Below are 19370 nucleotides of genomic sequence, written 5' to 3'. Positions count from 1 at the left end.
ATTAAATGTGGCAGCAATAAATGTAAGCTGCAGGCAAAGTGCAGTTGAACTTGTGTAATACAGTCGAACAGAGAGGTAAGCTATTAAAATTGCTGTTACACTGCTCTTTTCATGTAACTGTAAAAATTGTCTTGAGACTGACATTTCATTAGCAGAATAATCCATACCAGACCCACTTCAGTTATATCGAACTACACCAGTAGTAGTGCTTTGATCAATTATGATATTTATGAAGCTATAATAAATAATGAGAAGACGTGGGTTCGATTCCCACTTAGTCTGTGTGGAGTTTGCATGTTCTCCCCGTGTCTGCGTAGGTTTCCTCCAGGTGCTCCAGTTTCCTCCCACAGTCCAAAGACATGCTGTTCAGTTAAAAAAAATGTACTATGCAATACATTTTTTAAATTTAGAAAGAGGTTTATATGGGTTTATTGAGGGTTTAAACAAGGGTATACTGTAGCTGTTTTACATCTCAGTATCTTTTAAATTTGCTCAAAATTTTGGCTAATTTTTTTCTGGATTTTAATGAATATGTTATCTATGGTGATTTTATGAAAATTTGCAAAGTAGAGCAAATACATTTGCTTATCATGGTTTATCATTTGAACAGAGCAATGTTCTGCTTTGTGCTAATGCATGACATTTCATCTGTTTTCAGACATGAAAACTGAGACAGAGTTGGAAACTGAGGATGTGGAAGGTAATGCACACTAACACCATTATTTAATTTACAAGATATAGTCATTCTTGTTGCCCAGTAACATTGGTTTTAAAAAGAAACACAAGTATGCATTGAAATTCATATATATTTGTTATATTCTCAGGTTTATATGATGTCCCTTCTGGAATTTAACTTTGTTAAATACATTGTTTATGTATTGGAATTTCACTTGCTACAGCAGAAGAAAAGGAAAAAACCTTGCTTAAATTAATAGTAGACTGATTGGCAGATACAGATGCATAAATGGAGAAGACTTCAGGTGACTCTGTCACTACAAGTCCAGTAGAGATTGGCCACCAATGGCTGAATCTGGCACATCTCTTTAGCCTGTAATTCCAACATAGTGTATGTAAGCAGTCTTGGACACCTGAGAAGCAGATTGCTTTTTTATATGAAATATGCCACCCCAACTGATGTGAGCTGCCCATATATGTGCTCTGTCTTTTGAGAATGAGAACCTGCTTTGGAATGATAACTTTCTAAAAGAGAACTTTTTCTTCCGGTGCTCTTCGGCATGTAAAATATATATGTGTATATAAAATTTTAACAAGCTACTAATCTAAATTTAAGATTTTACAGTGAAAAAATTTATGAATTTTTCTTTTTTTTTTATTTCTTTTGTCAAAAAGTATGATTTTCCTCAGTAATCATATTGAATTTAAAACAGATTTTTAAAGATGAAACTGGACAGTAGTTAGATTTTAAAAAATGTACTTTGTATTTGGTTGGGGGTGCGGTGGCGCAGTGGGTTGGACCACAGTCCTGCTGTCCAGTGGGTCTGGGGTTTGAGTCCTGCTTGGGGTGCCTTGTGACGGACTGGTGTCCTGTCCTGGGTGTGTCCCCTCCCCCTCCGGCCTTACGCCCTGTGTTGCCGGGTAGGCTCCGGTTCCCTGTGACCCTGTATGGGACGAGCGGTTCTGAAAATGTGTGTGTGTGTACTTTGTATTTGTGCTTTGTATTTTCAGGAAAACTTAATCTTCATTATTTCTTTACACAGATTTTTTGAAACTGACCATCACAAAAGAAGAAGAAGAACAGGAATATCACAGTAGCAGCTTAGAGTTTACTGAAAAAACCAAAATACTTGAACTCAAGCCAGAGTCCAAAATCTTTTCTAGCACCTTAGCAAACAAAAATGAAGGACCCGTTTTTGTTAGCCAGCTTTCATCTGCACATGCCAGTGTTGGAGAGATGGTTAAATTTACTGTCACAGTTTCTGGCATCCCAAAACCTAATATTCAGTGGTTTCACAATGGGAGGGCTATTACATCTTCATCAGTTTACACATTTGTTCAAGAGAAGGATGAGTACAATTTAATTATTTCACAGGTGAAGACTGAGTATGAAGGCGAATACTCTTGTACTGCCAGCAACAGGTCTGGTCAGGCAACTAGCAAAGCTTTTTTATATGTGGAAGTGAAAGAACTAGAACACTGTGTTGGGGAAAAATTTGAAGTAACTGGACAACCCCCTCTTTTTTCTGTGCCTATTAAAACAATTTTGTGCACTGAAGGAAGTCAGGCTGATTTTCAGTACAAACTAACTGGGAATCCTTATCCAGAGGTAAAATGGTTCAGAGAAAGATTCCAAATTCAACCTAGCAAGCGCTTCAAACTACTGAGTAATCCAGATGGTTTTAGCTCCTTAAACATTAAAGACCTGAAGGTGGAAGACAGTGGCATCTATACATGCAGAGCGTCAAATCCTTCTGGGGAGTCCTCCTGCAGTGCGGAACTGGTTGTTTTCCACAAGCTAGTGTCTCACCAGCACAAGGACATGACTGTTACAAAGCAGCACAGTTACAAAGCCTCTAAAACTGAAGAAGCCACTGAATCCCGTCTGTACATGGTGCATCTACCTGGAGAGGCCAGAGCTAGCCTTCAGTCTGGACAAAAGCTAGTGTACACTATTGGTACTGAGAACCGGAGGACAATAGCTAGTGAACAGGTGGACTCCTTGCGAGAGATTGATGTATCTGTTGCAACTCTTCACAAAGAGCGGGTTACTCAACAAGCTGCAGTGCTGCAGTCAAAAAATGTGGAAGAGGGAGTTACTGTGGCCCCTGCCCAGCCTCTTCCTTCTGCACTAGCCCCAATACAACAGTTTCATGCAACCTCATTTGCCTCTGCAGTTCAGGAGTGCCAGGGTTTCAGAGAACAACACGTTGATCACATTGAGAGCCCTGAGGCCATAGAGCTTCAGGTAACTTGGGAAAAACCCTCAAAGATCATGTCTGCTGTTGCTGAGGAAGTTACACCCTTGAGTAGTACAACAGAGATTTTAAGTGAAGGGAAAACAAAGAAAATGGAGTCAACTCCAGAGCCAAGACATTGTGTTAGCAGTCATCATGAAGAAACCAGGCTTTATATTGTGGATGAGGGTTCAGAGATTATTCCAATGCCTGAGGTGGAAAAAAGCTACAATGTCAAAGAAGGTGTTAAGATACTGTATTCTGCTACATCTACAGAGAAACAGCAGTTTTCTGAAGCTCATGTAACAGAGTTATCCATTTCAGAGTCTACCACTTCTTCAGCTATTAAAGAGGAGTTAAAGCCTGCTCAAGCATCCATCACTGAAAAAAAATATTTTTTATCTAAAGAGGAGACGTTTGATGTGCATAGGCTGAAAGAAGAGAAGGCCATAAAATGTAAGGATACTAATCTTAAGTCATGTCTGACTACTGAAGAAAGACAGGAGCTCCAAGCTGAAAAAACTAAACAAATACCTGATTTAGAAAGTGCCGTGTGTCTCTCATTTCAAGAGGAAGGGAAACAGGCCCTGCATTTGCAAGTTATACAAGATCAGAATGTACTACCGTCTGAGGGCAGATTCATTTGTAAAAAACCAGTGGCTGAAAAAACTGATATTATAAAAAGCCCGCCTCTTTTGTACACAGTAACTATGGATGAACAGAAATCTATCTCATATGAAGAGTCGTCTAAGTTTTATTCAGAGGAAAGAACTTTTTCTGTTCAGGCAATAAAAGAGAAACCTGCCACATTTCATCTTCAGTCCATTGAAGTAGAGTGTATATTACCTAAAGAGGACATACTTAAAGCTGAAAAACCTGAGCAGCAAATAGCAGTTGAGAAGCTGGAAAAAGTGCGCAAACAAGCAGTAACAGCTGAAGAAAAAAGGGAATTGACAGCTGATTTTTCAGAAGATATTGATAGCTCAGTGATAGGGGTTTACCCAGAGCATAAAAAAGAACGAAAACCTCAAAATATCCTCCAGGTTATTTCAGAACCAATGCAGTTACCTAAGGAAAGTCCTTTCACCACTGATGTGAAACAGCAACGTGCATTAGTTCAGAAGGAGGATCGCTGGAACATTATGCACTTAATGACAACAGAGGACAATAAAACTCTTGAAGAGGGACACACTGATATTCTAAGTGTTGTAGAGAAATGTAATTGTCAAGCTAAATTTGAGTCAAAAATCCCAACGGAGCTAGTTTACATTGAGGAGAAGGCAATCTCAACCGAAAGCAGCATTGTTCTGGACGCAGCAGAACAAGATTTTGCCACTCAAATTCAGGAAGGACAGTCTGTAAGAAAATCTATATTGATGGAAGAGAAGCAAATAATAATTGGTGAAAAATCTCAAGAATTACAAAAATCAGATACAAATACAGTCTGTATGATAATGCAGCCAAAACAAGCCTTAAAGGTGCATGAGTCACAAGAAAGTCAGACACTACCAAAGGAACTTACTTTTATTATTCAGACACCAAAATCATTCAGCCTGGACATCAAACAGCAGCTAAAGAATGCACTGCAGTCTGCTGTAGCACAAGAACAGCCACTGCTACTAGCTGAAGTTGTTCAAAGTTTGGATACTGTGGAAGTAAAGGAAGTTAAGATATGCAAAGAACCTAAATATACAACCTTTACGTACCTTGTCATAACAAGCGGTGCACCTTTGGAAGTAACTATCGCTTTTGATGGCGATTACCCTCAGACTGCTGATTTAAAGAGTGAGCTTCAGGCAGCTTTTTGTTCTCTTATCTATCAGGAACAGCATGTTATGAGTTCAGAAAAGCCTGGAATAAAGCAAATAGATAGGCCAGACAGGCTACAGGTAAGTGGAACATCTTCCGAAGAAGTTCTACCCACTGTGGTGAAAGCTGTTACATGTGCAGAAAATGTTACAGAGTTTACGTCACCCAAAGTTCAGTTGGCCGCACTGAAGACTGAATCTCAAGCTGCCTTTCAAAGTGTTAAAGTCTGGGACAAAACTACAATACAAGAATCACGGGAAAACGTATCCACACTTACAGAGAGTATTAAGGTAATAAAGACCACTGCAGAAGAATATAAAGAATCAGTGCAGATGAATAGGCAAGAACAGAAAACTGTGACAGTAAAAGGCCAGCAGATAGATGGTGGGGGAGCACATTCATATTCTGACATATCTCCGGCACAAATTCCGATACACTTGTCTAGAGTTGACGTGCAAAAAGAAGGTGTTGAACAATTTGCCAAAGATTATCCAGTTATAGAAACATTTCTGGAAGACAAAGCTGTGGATGAGCATAGTACAGTTACTTTCTCTGTAACAATTAGATGTGTTAAACAAGTCAATTGGTTTTTTAATGGAAAATTGGCTAAGTCTGGCAAAGAGTTCAAGTGTTCCAAGGACCATGATACTTACACACTCGTAATCAACAAGGTTATCAAGGAGAAGCACGAAGGAGAATATGTCTGTGAGGCAGTGAACGAAGCTGGCAAGACTTCAACATCGTCAAAGCTCACAGTTGTTTTAAGAGGTTGGATATTGGGGATATTCTATAGCTGACAATTTGGAAATTAACAAATTTTTTCTTAAATGGTTCATACAGTTCAGTAACACTTTACATTATTACTAACAAGTGTTTATCTTTTACTTTAAATATGTAACCTTAGGATTCGAATAATCTGAATCTTTTTATTAGCAAAATCTTATTTTTTGTGTTAACATTACATTAGCTGTTTTGGATATGTGCATTGTTAGTCTTAATTAATCTGTATTTGAAATCATCACTAATGAACAATAAATTTTAGTTGAGTTTCATCCCCATGTCCATGTAAAAATTAAATATGGATTTAATTTTCAAAAATTCACTTTTTCCACTATTTTTAATTTCTCTTGGTCATTTTCATCAATTACATTTCATCTTCCATCTTGTGTAATGAGCACCACCTTGGTTTTTTGCATGTTTTTTCCCCTAGTTGTTACTTTACAACTCTGACTTGATATGGTTTTCTTCCTTCTAACCGTTTCCACCATTTCTTTTCAGTCACTCCCTGGATTACTAGTATTTGCATCCCTATCATCATCGTTCCAGCTGATCACGTCCCCACTTAACTATTTCTCTGAGAATTATTTCCAGCGGGGTTAATTATTTTTCTTTTTTCTCTCTTGTCAACCTTCGTACACAATACAGTGGCACCTGTTTTTAAGCACAAAATCCAACCTTTGGAAGTCAGTGTTGGCAATCGTGCCAAGTTTGAGTGTGAGATAGAGGAAGCACCCAACGTGAAATTCAAGTGGTATAAGGCTGGCATCGAGGTGAGAGAGAGTGAGAAGTGCAAGATCTTCAGTCATCACCTGACCACCTCGATGGAACTTTTAAACCTAACCAAAGCTGACACTGGAGAATATACATGTAAAGCTACAAATCAACATGGGAGTGACAGTTGTTCAGCTTTCCTGAATGTGTCTGGTAAGTTGACTTGTCTTCATGAAATTCAAAGTATCTAAACACTGTTTCGCTTATTATGGATCGCAGAATACTAATGTAAATATCCATACTTCATAAATGATTTGAAAATTCATAAACTTGCAAAAGTTACCTACTTCACAGTTGAAAAGTTTATCTGTAATGCATCTTAAATATTTTGCATTTGCTATGCTTGTTTAGCATGTATGTGTTTTCTGTGTCTTACATTTTTGTAGAAGTTTTCCCACCAGTTTTTACTACCAAGCCTGAACCAATGACATTATATGTGGGAAAACAAGCCAGCATTCAGTGCGTAGTTACTGGCTCTACACCACTGAGTGTTGTGTGGCAAAAGGACAATGTTTCCATTTCTTCGGGAGAAAACTACCGTGCATCTGTGGACAAGAACAGATATACACTTGAAATTGTCAAACTTCAAGTTGCTGATCAGGGCACTTACATTTGCAAAGCATCAAATATTGTTGGAACGGACATGTGTTGCACAGAACTGAGTGTAATTGACAAGCCCAGTTTTGTAAAAACCTTGACACCAATGACAGTAGCTGTGGGCAACCCGCTACGCCTCGAGTGCCAGGTAGATGAAGACACAGGAGTGGGTATCACTTGGACCAGGGATGGCAGGAAATTGCATAACTCTATGGATCTTAAACTTACATTTGAGGACAAGATTGTAGCTCTTGAGATTCCACATGCAAAGCTTAAAGACACAGGGACATACACCTGTACAGCTGCAAATGATGCAGGAAGCAGTAGCTGCTCTTCGACAATAACTGTCCAAGGTAAGAGTGTGGAGGTAAATTTCCAGATGTGTGCAGTGTTTGTGAAGAAGCTGATCTGCAGCTGTGGAGATTAATAATCTTTAAACTGTGAAAAGTGGAAAACTATAATTCTCTGCGCTTCATATGCTTCAAGAAACATCTTGAATTCTGTCTTTGTATTCTCTTGACTGAATCTTTTTTTGTATTTGGACTTTGTTTATCTTTTTTGACTTGTTTTTTTTCTTTGAAATTGAAATATATTCCTTAGAACCCCCAACCTTCCTTAAGAGATTGGAACCCAAGATCCTGTGGAAACAGGGTGCTACGGCACGAATGCAGTGCACTGTTAAGGGCTCACCTGAGCTCCATGTCACCTGGTTTATGAATGACAAAGAGCTGACCACTGGAGAGAAGCACAAAATCACATTCAAAGATGGTCAAGCCACCCTAGAAATGTCTCATCTTACTGTGGCTGACAGTGGACATTATACGTGTGAAGTGTTAAATGAAGCTGGTTGTGAAAGCTGCAGTAGTTCTGTAACTGTAAAAGGTGTGTAAGAGTACAGATCTTCACATGCTCTTTGTCATCACTGAGATTATTCTTTCTCCTCTTAAAGAGTTTGCAAATGTTCTGGATGTCTTATGTTTATTTTTTGCAGAACCTCCTTCTTTCAAAAAGGAATTACAGACAGTAGAAGTAGTAAAGGGGACCACTGCTTTATTTGAATGTGAAGTAAGTGGCACAGCTCCATTTGAAGTGAGCTGGTATAAGAACAAGAAACCAATTTCCTCTGATAAAAAGTATAAAATTGTATGTCAGGACAACATAGCAACTTTGGAGGTTAATTCATTTGAAAGTGCAGATATCGGGGATTACCAGTGCGTTGTATCAAATGATGTTGGTAAAATCTCCTGCAAGTCAACAGGCAGATTAAAAGGTTAGTAAGCATCCATCTGTAACTCTTATAAGGTATTCTTTGTATTACATATATTAATAGCGTGTTTTTTAAATCCAGAGCCACCTTCATTCTTCAAGAAAATTGAAAACACTTCTGCCATTTTGGGAAATTCTGTTAGACTACAAGGAAGTCTAAAAGGTTCAGCCCCAATCACTGTCAAATGGCTAAAGGATTCTGAAATTCTGAGTGCTGAAGATGATGCCAATGTAACAATGACATTTGAGAATAATGTTGCTGTTCTTGCTATAAAAACGGTGAACGTAACACACAGTGGCAAATATACTTGCCAAGCTGAAAACGAGGCTGGGAAACAGCAATGTGAAGCTACTTTGTCAGTTGAAGGTTAGTTAACATCTTTCAAGTTTGGCATTTTCACAAAATTTAACCGATTGTTACATGTTCTGTCATTATTAAACAACTTAAATGGTGTAATTTCATTTTAGAACCTGCTCAAATTGTGGATAAAACACCATCTGTTAGCGTGACTGCAGGTGAGCCGGTGACTTTAGAGTGCACGGTGTCAGGAAGCCCAGAACTCAAAGTGAAATGGTTCCGAGATGGCAAGGAGATGACTGCAAGCCGGAAGTATAAAATGATGTTTAAGGACAATGTAGCAGTTTTGAAAATTCTTGCAGCAGAAAAAGGAGACAGCTGTGAATACACAGTAGAAGTGGCAAATCGTGTTGGCAAAGATCAGTGCTCGTGTTCTGTTACTGTGTTAGGTTTGTTTTTTATTTATCTTTAGATTTTTTTAAAAAAAAATCTATTACCTGCTTACTGATTTGTACTATTGTCAAGGGACTATATTTTGTTCCTGTTGAACAGATCGAATCATTCCGCCATCATTCACAAAAAATCTTAAAAAAATTGATGGAAATATTGGCATGAATGTCAGTATGGAGTGCAAAGTTTCTGGGTCTCAGCCCATAACGATTTCGTGGTACAAGGATGAGAAAGAAATAAAAGCCAGCGCGAAATACCAGATGGATTTCAAAGAGAATACAGCAGCTTTGGGAATCTTTCAGTTAGAGAAGTCTGATGCAGGACTGTATACCTGTCGGGCAACAAATACCGCAGGATACAAAGAAACCAGTGGAACCATGTCTGTGAAAGGTTTGAACAATGTTGAATTTGATTTTTAAAAAAAAACTTCTAAATTTTAAATCTGAATTCAGATAATGTTTTAAACAATTTACTTTCTGAATAACTACTTTTTTTTTAACCATTTCTGTAAACACTTTTGCATTTATTAATCTTGTGCAGTAGATGACTTGCTCTGTATTAAGGCTGAGATAAATGAAATGCATGGTAACTGAACGTGGTGTGTAGATTTAATATACCACAGATAACATACTATTACTGTAAAGGTTACAGCGTGATTTGCTATTTTAAATCCTGTATTTCTCTTAGCTGTTTTTCAGTTTTATTCATAAATATATGTTTTCCTCTATACAAAATCTAGAACCTCCGGCTTTCATCATTAAACCTGATTCCCAGGATGTAATCCCGGGATCTACCGTGATCCTAAAAAGTGCTTTTACCGGAACACCACCATTTACTATCAAATGGTTCAAAGGGGATGAGGAAATGTCCACCGGAGGAACATGTTTTGTCAAGAAAGATGCATCTTCAACTTTCATGGAACTGCACTCGGTGAAACCCACTGATTCAGATAATTACACTTGCCAAGTGGCCAATGATGCTGGGAAAGTGACTTGCACCGCTATCTTGTTTGTGAAAGGTGCTTTCATTTTTACCTTTTTTTTTTTTTTTTTGCTGTCAGCTTATTTTGCTTTCTTTCTTTTAAGTTCTTCATAATGTTTTGCTATTAAATTAATCTCCTGTCCTTCCAGAACCGCCAAAGTTCGTAATGAAGCTTGAGTCTTCCAAACTTGTAAAAAGTGGAAGTACGATTATCTTGGAATGCAAAGTAACTGGCAGTCCCACAATCAAAATTAAGTGGTTCAAGAATGAGACTGAAATCACTTCTGATGATAAATACCAAATGACCTTCAGCAACTCGGTAGCTACTCTACAGATTGTCAAGAGCGCTGTTGATGACAGTGGCCACTACATTTGTGAGGCATCTAGTGAAGCCGGTTGTGACCGATGTAACTGTGTAGTTACAGTCAAAGGTCTGTATGAAATCTTTTAAAATTAATTTTGGTACATACAGTATAACTTATAGAAATTGTTTTGGCAGATGGCATGAATTTTTATGTTTTTATTTTAGAACCACCAACATTTTTGAAAGCCTTTGAATCCAAAGAAGTTGTGAAAGGTTCTGATGTTGTGTTGGAAGGAAATATCTCAGGTTCATCTCCTTTTGAAGTTACCTGGTATAGAGACAATAAGATAATAAGAAATGATAAGAAACACAAGATAAACATATTTGAAGACGCAGTTGCCCTCCAGATTCTGAAATGTGAAGTCGGAGATGTTGGAAATTATCAGTGCATAGTTACAAATGAAGTAGGAGAGTCTTCTTGCGACTGTCAGGTGGCATTGAAAGGTTAGTTGGTGATTAAAGTTGATTCATTTTTGGTAATGCATATTCGTGGAAATTGTTTTAACGTTGGGTTTTATACACATTGTCAGCTGCTGTCCTTTTTTGATTTTTTCACTAGAACCCCCAAGTTTTGTGCAAAAAATCGAGAACATAAATTCTGTTGTAGGCAGTGAAATAACAATGCAGTGCTCTTTGAAGGGATCTTTGCCAATTGCTATTTTGTGGCTAAAAGATGATCGTGAGCTTAAAGAAGATGAAAACATAAAGTTTTTTTATGAGGATCAAACAGTACAGCTGCATATCACAAATATTCAACTAAAACATGAAGGGAAGTACATTTGCCAGGCAAAGAATGAAGCTGGAAGTCAAAAATGTTCTGCCTCGTTGATTGTTAAAGGTTAGTTGTAAATATTAATTAACCAGTTAATCATTTGTTGGTATTGAGCATTGATATCTAAAGAAAATCAGAATCTTTATTTCCCCGATTAATGTTTTCATATATTTTTTTCTATTTTATTATTTTGTTTCTTTAGAACCAGCTCACATTACTGAAAAAGCAAAGTCTATTAGTGTTACAGCTGGGGATCCAGCCACACTGGAGTGCAGATTTTCAGGAACTAAAGTTCTTAAAGCCAGGTGGCTTAAAGATGGGAAGGAGTTGACAACTGGTCAAAAGTACAAGGTTCATCACACAGATAAGAATTCAATGTTAAAGATTCTTTCTGCTGACAAGAGAGATGGTGGAGAATACATTTTTGAGATTTCCAATGATGTTGGTAGCAGCACTTGTGAAGCTACAGTCACAGTTTTAGGTTAGTATGTTGGTGAGTGTCGGTTTTTTAAAGTTTCGCTTTATATGAATTCTAACTCAATTTCCTTTATATTATACAGATCAAATAATCAAGCCATCTTTCACAAGGAAACTGAAATCAGTAGACAGCATTAAAGGGTCATTTGCCCATCTGGAGTGCCTGATCTCTGGTTCTCTCCCTATAAATGTATGCTGGTACAAAGATAATAAGGAGATAACAGCTGATGACAAGCACAAATGCACTTTCTTTGAAAACACAGCATTTCTGGAGATCAGCCGACTCGATAGCTCAGACTCTGGCAGTTACACATGCATTGCCAAAAATGAAGCTGGCAGTGACCAGTGCTCTGGCACGTTGTTTGTTAAAGGTTTGCAGATTTTGACTTTTTTCTTTTTTGAGATATTGATCACAATTATTGATTTATTATGAATTACAAAACAAGAAAATTTGTGATGCTCAATTTTTTTCTTTATTCACCTGTAGAGCCCCCTATTATTTTAGAAAAGCCTAACTCTGCTGATGTCTTGCCTGGATCAAGAGTGCAATTCAGTGTACTGTTTAGTGGTACTCCACCACTGACCATTAAGTGGTTCAAAGACAGTAAGGAGATTTTATCCAGCTCCCAATGTGCCATTCAGAAGGATAATACCTCCAGTTTACTGGAGTTGTTCTTTACGAAGACATCCGATTCTGGAGAGTACTCGTGTGAAATCTGCAACGATGTTGGCTCTGAATTTTGCCAAGCAGCGCTCTTTGTGAAAGGTTATTAATTGCACAGATTCCTTTTCTACAAATTCATATTTCTTAAATATGCCTTGTAAATAAATTTTAACATGTATGGCTTCTATTTTAGAGCCTCCAAAATTCACCAAGAAACCCGAGAGAATAACGGTAACAAAAATTGGACAAACTGTGAGATTTGAATGCCAGGTGGTTGGCACACCTGAAATAGACATCTACTGGTTTAAAGATGGAAATGAGATCAGTCCCAGTGACAAGTTTAAAATGTCATATGAGAACTCCTTGGTGAGCTTGGAGATATTGTGTACTGAAACTAAAGACAGTGGAGTATATTACTGTGAGGCACGCAATGAAGCAGGTAGTGAAAGCTGCAGTATGGAGCTGAAAGTGAAAGGTTGGTGTCTATAGTTCATGCAACATTATGTTCTGGTGTATATCTTAATGTGTGCACTGTGTTGATTGTAGTAATTCATTTAATTATGTTTTTTCATTTCAGAGCCCCCTGCTTTTGTACAGGAATTAACACCTCTCGAAGTCGTAAACGGCTCCGATGCCTCTTTCAAATGCCAAGTTACAGGCACGCCTCCGTTTGAGGTGTCTTGGCAAAAAGATGCTAAAGAAATCACACCTGACAAAAGGCACATAGTTTTACAGAGCAATGGTTTTGTCAGCTTTGCAATACTGAAATGCGAGGCATTAGATGTTGGTGACTATCAGTGTACTGTCGCAAATGAGGTGGGAAAATGCTCTTGCGCAGCTGCGCTGCGCACGAAAGGTTAGTTTCTTACAATGTATTAAAAATAATGGATCCTTTGTGGTTATTGGTTAAAATAAAATATAAGTAACTTTACTTTGTAATACCCCAATATCAGAACCGCCATCATTCGTGAAGAAGATCCAGAATGTTGCTGTTTTCTTGGGAAAAACGGCTGAATTTCAGTGTGTTGTGGCGGGTTCACCTCCACTGACTGTGCAGTGGCAAAAAGATGAAGACTGGCTTGTGGAAGATGCTAATATTGAACAGAAGTTTGAGGACAATACTGCCTCTCTAAGAATTATGGCTTGTGAGGCTAGCCATAGTGGGAGATACACTTGTCAGGTCACGAACGAGGCAGGGCTTGTGAAGAGCTTTGCGACCCTTGTGGTGCAAGGTTGGTGCAAAGTTTTTAGAATATATGTGTGCTTACCAAGTACTCAGTTGAAATCATTAATGCTTATCTTGTATTTGTTTTAGAACCACCCCAGATTACAGAAAAACCCGAGATGATAAATGTGACAGCTGGCGATCCTGTCAGTTTCGAATGCAAAGTGTCTGGCACTCCAGAGCTCAAAGTCAGATGGCTAAAAGATGGAAAAGAGCTGACATCCAGCAGACACTACAAACTCAGTTTTGAAAATAATATCAGTAGTTTTAAAATTCAGTCTGCGCAGACTGGTGATGGTGGAGACTATATGTTTGAAGTTGCTAATGCCTTTGGAGTGTGCCATTGCAAAGTCACTTTAGTTGTACTAGGTTGGTGCACATTTCTTAATATACAGTAAATCCAGAAGAAAATCACAATGTTACTGAGTTCTTAAGAAACAACACATTCAACTGAAAATATTCTTTGTGTTTTCTTGAAAACAGAACAAATCATTGCTCCTTCCTTCCTCAAACCACTGAGGGAAATGCATGAAGTTTTGGGATCTTTTGTGAAAATCCAGTGCACATTCTCTGGTTCTCTTCCAATTTCTGTCGAATGGCAGAAAGATGGTAATATAATTTCTGCTGGAACAAAGTATAAACTTCTTCAAGAAGACAACTATGTGTCCTTGGATATAGAGCACTTAGAGAAAGCTGATGGCGGTGAATATGTTTGCAAATTGACAAACAAAGCAGGAACTTGTGAATGCAGGGGTTCGCTGATAGTAAAAGGTCAGAATGATAAACTTAAATATATAAAATCTGACACATCTGTTTTAAAGTTGCCAGTTAACTATCTTTGTGTAATGTTTTTCTTTTCCTGAAACATTTTTAGAGCCACCAGGTTTTGCTTTAAAACTGGAACCTCAAGCCGTTCTTCCTAATTCTACGGTGCGATTTAAGAGTACTTTGAAAGGAACACCTCCATTTACAGTGAAATGGTTCAAAGAAGAGACAGAACTGATTACTGGACCCTCATGTTTTACTGGATTGGAGGGGTCTTCATGCTTTTTAGACCTTTATACTGTCGGAGTGTCGCAAAGTGGGATTTATACTTGTCAAGTTAGCAACGATGCTGGTACAGCAAGGTGTACTGCTGAATTACTGGTGAAAGGTTGGAATCTTCTCTTTTTTTGCTCTGTCATTACTTAGTTATGACTCTTTCATTCCTATCTCTTTACGCTCAGTTGCCACATCTTTCTCTAAAGATAACCATGTCTTTTGTCAGAAAGCAATGAGAAGCATGTCTTCTTTTGTTTTGGCGACAATTGTCAAAATGTGATTCTGCGGTCTTATTTCTTTGACTTAGTGTTTCCTGTACATTAATAATGTTTGTTTTTTTTTTTTTTTTTTTTTTTTGCAGAACCTCCAGAATTTGTACTGAAACTGCCACCCACTAAGTTTGTCAAACAATATGAGGCACTGCGTCTTGAATGCAAAGTGATTGGCACTCCCTTAATTCGAATATTGTGGTACAAGAATGAAAATGTAATTGCTGAAGGTGGAAACTACAAGATGTCATTTGTAGACTCAGTGGCAGTTCTCGAAATTCCCATCTCAAGATTTGAAGATGATGGCATCTATACATGTGAAGCTCAAAATGATGCTGGAAGCATTAGCTGTAGCACAACACTCATCGTGAAAGGTTAGATCTAGAACATTTTTTACATCGATCAGGATCAGGTTTTAATCTCATTTTTCAGAACTGCTGTAGCTGTAGGCTTAGTTTCATATTGGCTTTTTGTGAAATTATGTGATTGCAACATTTAACATTTAGACCTTATTTTTCAGAAAATTTGGCCATGTTTGTTTGTCATTATTTTCTTCATGACTGAGTTATATGGTCATGTCTTATGAAAAATGTTGCTTTTTAGATCCACCATCTTTCATCAAAGTACCCACATCTGTGGAAGGCACACGAGGAAGAGATGCAAGTCTTGACTGTGAGCTAAAAGGAACTCCACCTTTTGAGATCACCTGGTACAAAGATAAAAAGCCCGTCAAGGAGAGTAGAAAGTACAAGTTTGTTCTTGAGGGTTGCTCAGTTACTCTGCATATTCTCAGTTTGGATGCCTCTGATGTTGGTGAATATCAGTGCAGAGCATTGAACAATGTAGGAAGTGACACCTGCAGTAGCACAGTTAAACTTAGAGGTCAGTGAAATGCACTTAAATCGTTGTTGTTTGTATTTAGTTTACACTGACTTCTTTTCACCTTAATGGTTTACTTAAAAACCATTCCCTGGTTTTCAGAGCCACCTGTGTTTGTGAAGAAATTGTCCAATCTGTCAGTCATTTCTGGTGAAGAGGCAACATTTATTGCCACTGTCAAAGGCTCCCAACCAATGACGGTGTCTTGGGTGCAAGACAAAGACCATGTTCTGAGAGATGGTGACAACAGAAAAATTACCTTTGAAGATAACCAAACCACCCTAAGAATTTTTAAGGCTGATGAAACCTGTGCCGGCAAATACACATGTCAAGTTAAAAATGATTCCGGAGTTGTGGAGTCTGTTGCTAAGTTAACTGTGCTAGGTTAGTACACGCATTGAAGAACATATTTTAATGCTATAGATGTTTAAGCAATGAGTAAGCCTTCTTTTGTTCTTTCATGTTTATGAAAATGATTTTCCCTGTTTTCAGAACCTGCATCAATTGTGGATAGACCTGAGTCCTTCAGTGTCACAGCAGGAGACACAGCTGCATTAGAAGTTACAGTAGCTGGGACACCAGAGCTTAAACCAAAATGGTTTAAAGATGGGGTAGAACTGTCCTCTGGCAAAAAGTACAAAATTACCTTCTCAAAAATGGTGTCTACTCTAAAGGTCCTTTCAGTAGAGAGTCTTGACTCTGGAGAGTACACATTTGAAATTAAAAATGAAGTTGGGTGTGACCTCTGCAAAATCTCTCTGACTGTCTTAGGTTAGTTCGCATATTTTATGGTGTCATTCTATTCTGGTTTTTTGTTTTTTTTTTGAGCTTAAAAACAGTAACCATCTCTTTAAACAGATAAAATCATACCCCCAACATTCATACGGAAGTTGAAGGACTCTCATCTGATCGTGGGTAAGCCTGGCCAGATGGACTGTAAAGTCTCAGGTTCACCGCCTTTCATTATTTCTTGGTACCATGATGGAGAAGAGATAACAAGTGGACCAAACCATGAAGTTGCCTTTTGTGACAACACTTGCACCTTGAATATGCCCATTCTTAAACTCTCTGATTCTGGGGTTTACACATGTAAAGCTGTAAACACTGCTGGGGCCAGTGAGACAAGTGCTACTTTGTATGTAAAAGGTGGGTAATTTCTTAATAAGATGGTATAGCTTTAGTTTCATATCTAGAGTATAATGCATCCGTACATTCTTTGAGAAAATACTAAACCTTCTTTCTTAATACATTTTTATGATTAGAACCACCTTCTTTTGTTGAACGACCACAACCTTTGGAAGCACTGCCAGGCACAGATGTTACCTTTTCAGCCATTGTCAAAGGAAGTGCTCCACTTAAACTGAAATGGTTCAGGGGTAGCAAAGAGATTATATCTGGGCAAGGATGTGAAATTGCCCTTCAAGGAAATATTGCTACTCTTAAGCTGTTCAAGATTGATAAGTCCCATGCAGGAGAGTATACATGTCAAGTAATTAATGATGCTGGGAAGGAAAATTGCCCTGTCAGTCTATTTGTAAAAGGTTGGTCGACATATTTTAGTTGTTTTCTTAATATCACCTTCTTGTTATGTTTCTTCAGGATTTTTAGCGCGCGATTTATGTTTTCTTCATTGTTTCACTTAGAACCTGCACATTTTGTAAAGAAGCTGAAGGACCTGGCTGTTGAAATAGGAAAATTGCTGTTTCTTGAATGCACATATGCTGGAAGCCCAGAAATACAAGTGAAATGGTTTAAAGATGGTCATGAGCTCTATTCCTCTTACAAATATAACATCACAACCACTGAGAGCTCCTGCATACTTGAGTGTCTCAACTGTGACAAAGATGATAGTGGGAAATACTCCTGTGAAGTTTCCAATGGAGCTGGAAGTGATTCATGTCACACTCAAGTGTCCATTTTAGGTTTGTTGCCATACAAATTGGACTGTAATTTAAACAGGTGTCTGTTGTATAATTTTCAAATCTATAACAATTTTACATCTTTACTTCAGAACCACCATACTTTATTGAAAATTTGGAACCAATGGATGTGACTGTTGGAGATGCAGTTTGTCTGAAATGCCAAATAGGAGGAACACCTGAAATTAAAGTTTCATGGTTTAAGGTAGATGGGAAAGTGCGGTCTTCTGCTGCCTGCAAAATTGAGTTCAGCAGAGGGATTGCCTGCCTGAAATTATCTAAAGTTTGCAAAAGTGATATTGGTGAATATACTTGTAAAGCTGAAAACCGCATAGGATCTGCATCTTCAAGTTGTCGCTTAACAGTGCAAGGTGATGCGCTACAGTCAAAAATTTCTTCTAAAATGACACATACAGTGCTACTGTGTATTTTTACTAATGCTTATTTAATTCTGTTTCAGAGGCTAAAACACCACCTTCTTTCCCCAAGAAAATAATGAGCCTTCAGCAGACTGAAGGACAGCCAGTTAGATTTGAATGCCGTGTTGCAGGGTCTTCTCCTATGGAAGTTTCTTGGCTTAAAGATGGTGAATCTTTACAACACGGTGATGAATACTCAATGTCTTTTGATGATAATTCCGCTGTTTTAACCATATCCAGAGGTGAAATGAGACACTCAGGGGAATATACGTGTGTAGCTACCAACAGTGTTGGAACAGCATCTTGTAGAGCCAAACTCACACTACAAGGTTTGTTTTTGTTTAGATGCGAGATGCATCTTTCTTGCTCTTCTGTCTACTGAACTGACGGTAATTACATTTCCCTGCTCTTTCAATTCACTTTTAGAACCAAGATATCCCCCGGTCTTTGATAAAAAGCTGCAGCCCGTGGAAGTTTTGGTTGGAGACAGTGTAGATCTTGAATGTCACATGACTGGATCTTTACCAATAAAAGTAACTTGGTCAAAGGATCATAAAGATATTCGTGCAGCAGGAAACTATAAAATCTCCTGTCTGGAAAACTCTCCACATCTCACTATTTTGAAAGCAGATAAAGCAGATTCCGGCCAGTACTCTTGCCATGCGAGTAACGATATCGGAAAGGACTCTTGCACCACTCAGGTTTCAGTAAAAGGTATTTTGTGATTTACATCATATTGTAATAGGTATTTCAGTCTGTGCCCAATTCTCTTATCTAATTCTCCAAGATCTTTTCATTTACAAATGCTTTCCTAATCTGTGTATTTTCCGTGTATATTTTTACTTTTGCCTTTATATTCATTGATTAATTTGTGGTTTTGAAATGATTTGCCATATTTGTAGATGTAATAAATCTTCTTTTGTTTCAGAGCGCAAAATCCCCCCATCCTTTACAAAAAAGCCTTCGGAAGTGATGGTGGATGTTGAGGGGAAGGTGGTGAAGCTAGAAGGGCGTGTTGCTGGATCTCAACCTATGAGCATTAGCTGGTTTAGAGACAACTGTGAAATCTACAGTTCTGACAATGTGGAGATCTCCTTCAGAAGCAATGTAGCTGTACTGAGTATAAAGAAGGCTCAGCTCTCGGATAGTGGCACTTACACCTGCCAAGCAAGTAATGAAGCCGGTAGTGCCTCTTATCAGGTCTCTCTTTCTATCACAGGTATAATTTTGACTTTCCTCAGCTTGTTTGGTCCACTTTAATTGTGAATTGTAGATATTCCACTGATTTGTTTACTCTTGGGCTTTATTTCTTATTCACTACATTAATTTTCTGTTTTTGAAATGCAGTTATTTTATTGATTACTTTTATATGCAATGTATTTCTTTATTGAATTCAGAAATTTTTCACAGTTTTTGAAACAGAGCTCTACACAAACTAATTTGTGACTGTGTTTGACTCACACTGCTTTTTCCCAAT

The 19370-nt window shown here is 38.0% G+C and overlaps 1 protein-coding gene across 1 annotated transcript in view; it reads left to right on the top strand.

Annotated features, from left to right (window-relative positions):
- Positions 1-19370, top strand: part of LOC108924238 (titin-like) — a 162790-nt gene that overhangs the window by 22605 nt on the left and 120815 nt on the right. The window contains exons 40-72 of the mRNA XM_029247484.1: positions 659-700; positions 1719-5489; positions 6147-6425; positions 6659-7222; positions 7470-7751; positions 7861-8139; positions 8218-8502; positions 8604-8882; positions 8986-9273; positions 9623-9901; positions 10014-10295; positions 10394-10672; positions 10788-11066; positions 11203-11481; positions 11561-11848; positions 11965-12243; positions 12335-12616; positions 12719-12997; positions 13095-13373; positions 13457-13735; positions 13850-14137; positions 14241-14519; positions 14769-15050; positions 15280-15558; positions 15658-15939; positions 16048-16326; positions 16414-16701; positions 16818-17096; positions 17199-17477; positions 17567-17845; positions 17935-18222; positions 18320-18607; positions 18822-19112. Coding sequence (XP_029103317.1) covers positions 659-700; positions 1719-5489; positions 6147-6425; positions 6659-7222; positions 7470-7751; positions 7861-8139; positions 8218-8502; positions 8604-8882; positions 8986-9273; positions 9623-9901; positions 10014-10295; positions 10394-10672; positions 10788-11066; positions 11203-11481; positions 11561-11848; positions 11965-12243; positions 12335-12616; positions 12719-12997; positions 13095-13373; positions 13457-13735; positions 13850-14137; positions 14241-14519; positions 14769-15050; positions 15280-15558; positions 15658-15939; positions 16048-16326; positions 16414-16701; positions 16818-17096; positions 17199-17477; positions 17567-17845; positions 17935-18222; positions 18320-18607; positions 18822-19112 — 12834 coding nt within the window. The remainder of the gene's footprint in view (positions 1-658; positions 701-1718; positions 5490-6146; positions 6426-6658; positions 7223-7469; positions 7752-7860; positions 8140-8217; positions 8503-8603; positions 8883-8985; positions 9274-9622; positions 9902-10013; positions 10296-10393; positions 10673-10787; positions 11067-11202; positions 11482-11560; positions 11849-11964; positions 12244-12334; positions 12617-12718; positions 12998-13094; positions 13374-13456; positions 13736-13849; positions 14138-14240; positions 14520-14768; positions 15051-15279; positions 15559-15657; positions 15940-16047; positions 16327-16413; positions 16702-16817; positions 17097-17198; positions 17478-17566; positions 17846-17934; positions 18223-18319; positions 18608-18821; positions 19113-19370) is intronic.

Source organism: Scleropages formosus, chromosome 21 (assembly GCF_900964775.1).
Source record: "Scleropages formosus chromosome 21, fSclFor1.1, whole genome shotgun sequence".
Classification (NCBI taxonomy): Eukaryota; Metazoa; Chordata; class Actinopteri; order Osteoglossiformes; family Osteoglossidae; genus Scleropages; species Scleropages formosus.
This window is presented reverse-complemented; position numbering and strand designations above follow the sequence as displayed.